We start from the raw sequence: 10,660 nt of genomic DNA on the forward strand, positions 1-10,660 counted from the left end.
AGAGAATAAGGAGTCAAGTAGACAAAGGCAATGTTGTTGGGCTTCCTGTTGAAATTTGATTATATAAGAGCAAAGGAAGGATTAATATGCACAAAAGATTTCCCTGTACAGATAAAGCAGTGTAAACGGATGGTAAGAAAATACTCCATAAAGCAACCGAAGTTGAAATGAAAGAAATATCATTGTTAAGCCTCACAAGCATAAAAGACAGGCAGCAGTTAAAACTTAAATATATGAGAGTGAAATTCCTTCTGGATATCATGAACATGGGTTTATAGAAGCACTGTTTGCTTATAGAAGCACTGTTTGCTCATTCATTTTTACACAAAAAGATCAGTTTTTGTTTACTGAAGTTACTTTACTGCCAGTGAAAAGGAAGGGATGGTGGAGGAGCATCATTCCCTCCATCATTAGATGAAATGTGAAACATTCCTGAGCAATTAATATCAGCATTACTCACACTGCCATTCAGTACTGAATTAACTGGCTCCAATCTGTTGTGATGACCTAAGCTCACATCTAATGGCTGCAGGAAGGATATAAGATGACGGTCCTGCTCGGCTTCACTAAAACCAATCCCAGATGACTGTGTCTGCAAAGATGACAGAAGAGAGAGAGCACAATTCGATTCATGGCCTGGAGTTGCAAACTTGTCATATAACATTTTCCTTCGACCACCTCCATTTTCTGAAAAATCAATGGTTGTGACAAGGGGCTGGCTGAATGAAGATTCTGGATTGTCACTTTGCATAAATGTGACCTGCTTTCCGATTTTATGGATGCTATCATTTGACGATGATCCAAGATAGATGTTGTGTTTATCAGGGAAGTGGGTTGGCTCTTGCTGAACGTGAAGCCTTGCATCGATCTGAGTATTATTGGCAATATCACACCAGGAATGGCTCATAACAATTGTAGATGGATAGACATGTGAGGTAGAAAGTGGTAAAAGTTGAGAACCTGAAAGCAGAAAATATGGCATGTTATATCTCGAAGTATTTGTACACAATAACAAAACAAACTTTTTCACCACTGAGCATTTCTACAGAACATAAAGATGGATCCATATCAAAAGAAATCATCTCCTACTTTTTCACGAAGTATAAAATGGAATTGGCATATGAGCCACCTGGGTTAGCAAAGTGTATCAGAACTCAGAAGCGAGAAAATAGAAGTTGTTCTGACATTAAGTCTTTTCCCTTTTTATCTTAAAGTAAATTGGCTGGTTCATGTGGACAACTGAGGGAAATCTTCGAGTTTATGGCTAGGCCAATGATAACCGTGAAGGTGGAAAATACAGAAGAATGTAAAATAAGAAACCAATATTTGACAAGGCAAAAGAAGCAAAATCATCAAGTTTATTATGCCAATGCCAAGCTAACCTTGGTAAGGAGACAAAATACTTCGTGATAGGGAGTCTGACTGTGGCTTCCTTCGCCTTCGATTGTGTCCATCGAGACGTTTCCTACAGCTTCTCTTTCCTTCATCAAATTCGTCTAGTGAGTGGAACCTATATATTGATTGGAACTGTTATTGAGAAACTAAGCCACTAGAGATAGGACTCAGAATGCATGGACGTGTGTAGGACAATTAAAGTCGCTATATGGAAGCCAGTGTTAATATGAAAGTGAACATATCATGAAAGAAGTAGCATATAAATTTGCAGTCTACCTGCTACACTGCTGACAGAATCTTTGTTTTAGGCCACCAATTGTAACCTGGGGAGTCTTTGAATGGAGCTCGCAGACCTTGTGGCGCCTGTGGTAATCTCTATAATTGCTAAGGTCTGAAACACATCCATCAACAAGGCATGACGAAGGCTGAGCCCCATTTCCAGATCCTCTTGCCCTCTTTGATGGTTCTGAAGGGGACGGTGCCATTTTAAAGACTCCTGGCTTATTGACTACATATTTTGTTCCCAGATTATTGACTTGGCCGAGTTTCAAATCAACCGAGAAATCCCCAGAAGTCGTTCTATGTTCAACAAAGCTGCTGGATGCACCTATTGTATTAATGTTCTTCAATGCATCTTGTTCCAATTGAGTGAAATCCCAAGATGGGGTCTTCAAGTTCCAGTCCATAGAGAATATTTCAGTTCTTCACTTCTTTTCCACTTAAAAATGAACACCCTTTTCAGAGTTTGAATCACTTTTCTGATGACTTCATGAATGGATTATATTCAACTAAAGAACACAGAAATCTGAAGAAAGGATGAGATAAAGCTGTAAGAATCCCCAAGAAATTGGAAAGTTTTATTTACAACCAAGTCCACAAAATTGGTATGAATATCAAGTACCTTATGGCTGACAAGAAATGCATATAACAAGAACAGAGCCCACTAATCATACAGACAGCAACAATACAAGAATTGAAGCAACAGAATCTTTAAGGCAGTTATTTGCATCTTCCTTAAACCAAAAGCAAAAACATCACGTCAGTGGTGATTATGGCTCTTTGATCTTATCAAACTGAAAATATATCATCAGTGGAGTTGCAGTTCCAGATATTACTTCAAGTAGATTGGAGGATTTTGAAGACGTCAAAAGACTAAAATAAATAAACATCAAGTCATTGATGATTGTGGCTCTTTCCTTTTAGCAAACTTGAAACATATCAGTAGTAAAACTACAGTTGCAGATATAACTCCAAGTAGATTGGAGAGGAATTAGAAGAAGAAGTCACAAGACTAAAAAAAAATAATAAGTTGAGAGTTAAGAAAATGAAGGATGAGAGTACTTGCAGACTAGGGCAGCAGAACACAAATGGGGTTGCTATTTTACAACCATCCATTCACTGACAAGGATTCCACCAAACAATTAAAGTTTGTGGTCAAGGGGAAAAGCCAAAGGAGGAGGAGGAAAGCCCCCATAAAAAGCTAGGGTGTAGGTTACTCAAGAAGAATCACTTGTTGCACCTGTCTACAAGATGTCAATTTTAGCTAGGATTGAAGGTGGCTGTGATGCAAAAAAGTTGGAGAGAGCTTTTGTTGAAGGGAAGTGGGAAACTGCAACTCCATGAATAGCCCAAAAAGAGCCGCCAACTTTATTCTGAATTTACCTTATCTTCCTTTTCCTTTTTTTCTTTTTCTTATTTCTCTCCTTATTCTCATATTGGTTAGGGTTTGTTTAAAATTTGGAAGTTGGAGAAAGGTTGATATTAAAAGAGACAGCTATTTGTTGCTTTCAAACTTTCAGCAAACTAAGAAAATGAAGAAAGTTATACAAAAATGGATGCTGGTGAAGACAACCAGAGGAAGTGGGATAGGCCTACATTGTGTTGTGTTTCACATTTCTTGGCATATTTTCTTTTTTGGGGTTTCAAGCGAGTTACAAATTACAAGGAAAAACAGATAAATGTACATATACCAAAACCCTTTGAGACTAAAGAGAGACAAAACTCCCCACTTGAGTTTTCCTTTTCCTTTTCCTAAAAATTTTCTTTTGGGAATTTAAACTTAAGGGCTCATTAGAAACCCCCCACAAAAAAGAAAAACATGCAAATATTTTTTTGTTCATTTTTCAAGGGGAAAAGGAAAGCAAATGATTTTGCCCCAAAACTGGTGGTGAGCTGTCTGCCCCCACCCCTTTTGATGATTCTTATTCATAAATCTGTATGTGCATTGATTACTACTCGTCTATACAGCATAAACAAATCAAACATTTAGGGAAAAAGAAAAAAAGGATTTAGATTTTCATTGGCCCAGCTCTGAGTTGAAAGTTCAAGGAGAGACAAATGGTAATTGTATGGATTCACCTTCTCATTATTAAGTTGCTTGAAATCAAAGCTCTTCATCTTCATTGTGGGGCGGAATGATCCTCAGTTCAGCAGCATCAAAGAATGCCTGAAATGAAAATGGGGAATGCAATCGCAACGTAAAATCAAAACTGAAAGAGAATAAAGAGGAAATAAAAATGGGTTGTCTGTGTTAAAGATGGAAAATCAGTGAGTAAAAAACACAGAGAAGAGAAGGATTGAAAAGATGGGAGAACCCCAACCACCAAAAAGGGGAAGTAAAGGAAGGTTTAAATGCCAATGTCAGATGAGCTGACCCATTTGAGCTTCACTGACCACTGTCGCCTCTCTCCCTCTCTCTCTCTCTCTCTTTTTTTTCTTTTTGCAACCACCAAATAATGTTCCAAATTGGTATAATATTTCCACAACCATATAAACTTTTGTCGGCACCTCTTTCCTTTTGTTAACATTCCTATTTATAAACGACATGTTTTGAAAGCAACTCTATTAAGATGGTATCAGATGAAGTTATTTAAGATATTCTTTCTTCAAACGTTATTATTCACTCCCCAAACTTTTGGATTAATTGTTGACTTAAATTATTATTATTATTATTTTTAAAAAATTCAAATTCTAAACCAAGTTTTAGGCTATAGATAAAAAAGAAAGAACCAAATGCAAATCAATTGAATCCTTCATAATCTAAGTAAGTTTTGAAAAACTAAAAAATATGTTTTTTTTAAGGTCTTTGACAATAATTTTGGCTCTATTCAATAATAATTTAAGTTTTAGTTTTTTATTTTTTCAAAATTAAGCCTATAAACATCACTTTTATATATTGATTTGTACTTGTTTACATTTTACGAGTATTTTCAAATTAAAATTCAAGCCAAAATTTGAAAACTAAAAAAAAAGTTTCAAAGGTTTTTTTTTTTTTTTTTTTTTTTGGAATTTGGTTAAGAGTTTAAATATTTACCCATAATATTTAAAACCAAGATTAATAAATTGTACGAAACAAACACAATTTTAAAAAACACTGGACGAGACATATTCTTTTTTATTTTATGTTTTTAAATTTTCTATTTGTTTATTTTCAATTTTCTTACTATAGTTTATACATTTTCTTAACCTTTGAATTATTAATCAAGTTTCAAAAATAAAAACTATGTTTTTTTTTTTTTTTTTTCAGCTTTTAGAACTTGTCTTGATTTTTAAAAATATTGGCGTAAAGTAAATAACAAAGGAAAAAAAATTATAGGTAAGAGTAGTGTTTATAAGTTTAATTTTAAAAAATTAATAACAAAAAATCAAATAATTATCAAATATGGTTTAAAAACTTGTTTTTTTACAAAAAATTTAACTATAAATTTAAATGTTTATTTAGAAAAATATGAAAAACTATGGTAAATAAATGGAAAAAAAACAACCCCACATCTTTTAAAAATGAAAATGATCGAATAATTATCAAACAAGACGGTATTAAGAGTTTATGTTTATTTTTTTTAATATTTATTTATTTTGTCATTGTCACCTACTATTATATACATAAAAGAATATATGTGTGCATCCTAATTGAAATATTTAACTCTCGTTGTCACTTGTCTGATATGCACAACTCTTGGGAACTTTGAATGAAATTTAAAAGTGTGATTTTTTCTTTTTTTCATTTAATTATTTGTCACGGGGAATAGGAATAAAAAAGAAATGGAATGATAGTGAAAAAGTTGAAAATGTGGAGGCCAATTTGTAATGACACACAGAATAACAATAAACAAATCATGAAACAAAAGGACAAATGAAACAAAACGATCAGAGTTAGAGTTAGAGTTAGAGTTAGAGATGTATTGCATTTTCGTTTTTTAAATTATACCAGATGTTTACAATCTCTTCCATTCAAACTTTATTAAAGGAATAATTATGTGGTCACATATTTTTAATAAATTAATATCATTATTCAAATTGAGTCAAGGCACGTGACTCTAAGCCAACCATAAAATTCCAAAATCTCTCATTAATCTTCATTCTCCCAATGTTGTTAACTGTTCTCTAAATGTAAATATTTTAACGCTTACTTGTGCACTGCCTTACCTCCCTCTTAAGGTAACTCTCAAATAATTAAAATATTTAAACATGTTTTGGTCTCAATATCAAAGTTTCCATCCATGAGTATTTATAAATTTAAAGTGTACATATTGGCCAATTTTCAATCACATTTTTATTAAAAGCTTAGTCTAATTAGTCATTCAATGATTAAAATATCGTATGTTGACTGTATCATTTAGTTTTTAAAATAGTATTTTAGGACTAGTAATTACAATCAAAGGGTAGTAAACTATAGACTCTTGTTAATGACATTGAACTGGATTTAAATTTTGTTATATTTGTAAATATTTTGGAATTTGGCGATGAGGAGAGCCTGTATAGTTGGCCCATGATTTTTTAAAGCATCGTGGAAATAATTAAAATAAAGAAAAAAGAAAAAAAAAAAAAGTAGTGGAGAGGGAAGGGGATGCCCGGTGGTGGTGTGGTGGGGGAATAAATAATAATGAATATTGCAGTCACTTTCTTTCAAATACTTTGAAAAGAAAAGAATGAGTAATGATTAATGATGGTTTGTCAAAGCTAAAGTTGAAGATATTCTTAAAATCCTTTATTCAATTTCATTTATTAGGGTTAATTGGAAAGATAAAACAGTTTTAAAGGAAAAAAAAAAAAAAAGAAAAGAAGAAAGGGGTAGTTTGGAAAAAAAATATTAGAGAAATGTGGTTATTTTTTTTTTATTTTTTGTTTGTTTGTTTATGGTGTGTCTCTTGAGGAGATTAATTAGGAACGATTATTCAGGGCTTTTTATGATTCAGCACTCACTTTTTATTTTATTTATTTGTTTGTAATCTTCCATTATCCTAACTCTTCTTCCTTTCCTTTCCATTTGTTCCCTTTTCAATTTAATTCATTTCTTTTAAAGCTTAAACTAACTTTTTTTTTTTATTGGAATTGCATAATATTATTTTTTTTAAAAAAATATATTTTTATCCATAAATTTTGAATCTAACCTCTATTTAGTCCCTAAGTTTTAAAATTTTGTATTTTTAGTCATTCAATCTTGAGCTCTAAGTTTTAGAGTGTTAGGATAATTTTATCATTGAGATTTGAATTTTACTTCAATTTGGTCTCTAAGTTTCAACAAACTTTTAACCCTGATTTTCTCACTAAATATTCACTTTCTATTTTTGACATACATGTCGATAAATTAATTTAAAATAATTATATATAGGGTGAAATTTTAAATTTAATTTCAATGGTTATGAAAAATATAACTTAAAATTAACTATATTTATTTTAAATAAATTAATAGACATCAATATTAAAGATGGAATGTGATTGAAAATTGAAGTTAAAAGTGTAGGTCTTGAAACCCAATAGACCAAATTAAAACAAAAACTCAATAGTGTTTGCCCCATAAAAAAGGCATTTTCCCATTAAAAAAATAACCTTCAACGATGTTAACTGTGTGACAAACCCTAAACCTTAAAACAGTAAAGGGACGTTTGGGGCAAAGAGTTGGTTATTATAGTCTTAGGTTATTATAGTTGGATTATAATAGTTTGTGTTTGGGTATGAGTATAGATTATCTTAGTTTGAGTTATAATAGTATGTGTTCAAGGTGTAAACTTTTTTAATTTGAGAAGAAAATAGTAAACACCGTAGCAATGAATAAAAAAATGATGAATATAAAATAGTAAATACTATAGCAAATGATGGTTTTGAATTAATTTGATTGTAGCTAATTGAGGAATACAAAATAGTATTTGTTGTAGCAAGTGATGGTAATTATAATCTTAGGGTAATCTTCACCCAAACACACCCTAAATGATATAGAGGATGATGTGCAAACACGCGTTGAGCAATATTATAGTTTCTATCAAAATTATCAAGATCGTGGATTATTTGCTCCAAGGTCATTTTTTGGTAAAGACATGTAGATTTTATAATAAACAATTTATAATTTTTTTGTATGCAAATATCTCATGTCGTTTAATTTTATAATTAATTACCAATAATTGATATTACTTGGTAATTATTTTTTCATTTCTTTTGTAAATGGTCTCACATCAACATTTACATAACTATTTACAAGATACATCTAAATGTTGTCTTACTTTAGAGAAATGAAGGTCCTCAGGTTTCAAGATTTACACATTTAACTTCAATTTTTCATTTGAAATAAATATAATATAATTAATTTTTCATCACCATTGAAATTAATTTTAAAATCTCACTTCATATGTAATTATTTTAAATTAATTAATTGACAATCATGTCAAAGACTATTATTTAGTGAAAAAATAGAGGTTAGAAGCATAAATCATGAAACTTAGAGACCAAATTGAAGCAAAATTCAAATCTCGAAGGTAAAATAAGACCTAGAGCTCAAAATTGGATGACTAAAAATAAAAAATTTTAAAATTTAGAGACCAAATAAAAATTAGATCCAAAATTTATGGATAAAAAGGTATTTTAATTTTTTTTAAAACAAACAATATTATGCAATTTCAATACTAAAAATTAGTTAGTTTAAACTTGAAAGGAATGAAATTAAATTAAAACACCATCAGATATCCATCTCTAACAATTAGGTTTGAAACCAATATGAAAATCTGCTTTCACAATTATGTGAAGTTTTGGCGAAGTCTTCCTATTTTACAACACGTTATCATCACAAACTTCTTTCATTTTCTCCCGTTGAAGGTAGGTTTTAAAGGTATGCCCTTTTTTTCTCTTCATTATAATTAATAAATTAAATGTTATTTTGCATATTTGGTACATATTAAATTTCTAATATGAATACAATTTTTTGTGATAGTGTTGTCATGACAAACCTTACAAAATTAAAATTCGCAGCCCTTGACATTAATGGAAATAATATTATTTGTCATGGGTGCTCGATGCCAAAATCTACTTGGATGCTATGGACCTTGGTATCACACTCCCTCCCGAGCTCACCTCTAGAACCCAAAAGAAGGCATGAGGACAACATATACCACCCTTGAGTGATATCTATTGCCCAACTCTTCTAGCTTGCTTTAAAACAATAAACTTGCAACGATATTTAAGAAAACAATTGGAAGCGGAACTTTATTTTAGAAATTAGTTTATACAAGTTAGATAAATTTTACAACATTAGTCCTGCCCCAATTACAACTAATCTAGTAACATTTTAATTCGTGCAGACCTCGATTTCTCGTAGCAACTTGGACTCTTTTGCTAACTACAAGAAAAACATAAGAGAAAAACATGAGCTTTAAGCCCAGTGATTGGTAACAACTTAGCAAGTTTCTTTCAACTCATAAAAATAAAAACATAACATAATATAAGGTCAACACTCAAACCTCAGTCTTGAACGAGTCTGTTCTCAACCCTACCTACACACACGGTAGATAGTTAAAAGTTAAAACTAATACTCAACATAATCGTTTTATCTTCTACGTGCACATAGATTCCCCTCTTATGGGCTTAGAAGCTAGGCCCGTCGGTCTTCTGACCATTTCATGTGAGGTTACTTCCACAGGCTCAGGAACTAGGCCTAGTAGCCCCCTGACCATCCTGTGAGATTCTGCCTCAAACTCAGGAACTAGGTCCGTTGATCCTTTGACCATTCCGGCCACATATTCTTATTCTCGTTCTGACTACTCATTCACCACAATAGCTTATAGTCTAAAAGATATGCTAAAAATATTAAAAGAATACCACTCACCATTGTTTTACAGGAACCTTTCTCTCTTTGTAAGTTCTCTGGTTTCTCTTGGTTCCCTCTTTGTACCCTAGTTTCTAGATTCATTTTGAAGCTCAGATTACTCATTATTCCAGACCTTATTTTGTGACTTCCTTCTACAAACTTGTTTAAAAATGTCTTAACTTACCTTAAAATTTAGGCTTCAAATTCTAACTCAAGAGCTTAGGAGCTCAAGATTACTCCACCTCGCTCGACTGTCACAAATTCTGTGAACTCTTCTCGGTTTCCTTCAATTCTAACAAATCTTCTCTTAGCATTTTCTCATAGAAGCCCTCATACATAAACTACACTTAATTTATGAGATTTTTGGCATAAAAATCACCTGATTTGCACGCATAATTTGAGAGAACTTCTTGTTTGAACTTGGTGTTACAATATACCCTCAATGCCCGGACAACACTTGCAACTTCTGTCTTCTTGATCAACACATGGTCTTGCTATCAATGCATGCTCTTCATGATCAACACAAGGCCTTCTCCAAACTTGCTCTCAATTACTCTTCCTAACATCTTTTGAAGGGAATTTGTGTTATGAGCTGAAGTGAAACCTTGGGGGTGATATTTATAGGCCTTTAGGAGACCATCCTTATTATCCCCTCAAGCTCAAAACACATAACACTTGTATTGCATGAAAACCTAAGTGTCAACTCCATGCAATACCCAACACTTACACTTTCCACCTTCTACTAGCATGGATTTGAGTTTTCTTCCCCATATGTTGTCCAATGCAGAGGTCATTCTTTCATGTCCTAATATGCTCATACCTCATCCTAACTTAAGCTTAAACTTCACTTGGTTTAGCCACTTGTCTCGATGCTAGCCTTAATCTCCAAGTTTCCTCAACTCATCGCATACTCTTCTTCTTGGTTGCATAGCATCTCTTGAACACATCCCCTTTGTCAACGCATAGCTTCTTTGAACGCCTAACCTCACTTGGACTCAGCCTTTGCCATGAACCACCTCGTGTTTAACTAACTTGTCAAGACCAACGCAGAATCCAATGGATGCATTCTCCTTCCAATGCTTAGCCTCATGGTTGGTGCATATTTCATTGGCCAACCCATACCCTTGCGCCTATTACGCCCAACACTCACCTTAGCTAGCTCATGAGTGGCAACGCTTACACAAGCCCCTT

The 10,660-nt window shown here is 32.6% G+C and overlaps 1 protein-coding gene across 8 annotated transcripts; it reads right to left on the minus strand.

Annotated features, from left to right (window-relative positions):
- Positions 1-218: 218 nt before the first annotated feature.
- Positions 219-4,180, minus strand: LOC120071272 (squamosa promoter-binding-like protein 13A). 8 transcript variants are annotated; one of them, XM_090310668.1, is made up of 6 exons: positions 3,996-4,124; positions 3,754-3,841; positions 2,297-2,408; positions 1,672-2,200; positions 1,383-1,510; positions 219-960 (listed from the first exon to the last, which is right to left on the minus strand). In XM_090310668.1, the coding sequence occupies exons 4-6, from the start codon at positions 2,079-2,081 to the stop codon at positions 359-361; spliced, it is 1,140 nt and encodes a 379-aa protein (XP_090166794.1). In that variant the 5' UTR covers positions 2,082-2,200; positions 2,297-2,408; positions 3,754-3,841; positions 3,996-4,124; the 3' UTR covers positions 219-358. The 8 variants fall into 8 exon arrangements, with proteins under 8 accessions (XP_090166794.1, XP_038879376.1, XP_038879374.1 ...); XM_039023448.2 differs by lacking the exon at positions 2,297-2,408 and having other exon boundaries at positions 4,050-4,180; XM_039023446.2 differs by lacking the exon at positions 2,297-2,408 and having other exon boundaries at positions 3,996-4,180.
- Between the last annotated feature and the right edge of the window lie 6,480 nt (positions 4,181-10,660).

This window comes from Benincasa hispida, chromosome 2 (genome assembly GCF_027475165.1).
Source record: "Benincasa hispida cultivar pf3 chromosome 2, pf3_genome.v1.1, whole genome shotgun sequence".
Taxonomy (NCBI): Eukaryota; Viridiplantae; Streptophyta; class Magnoliopsida; order Cucurbitales; family Cucurbitaceae; genus Benincasa; species Benincasa hispida.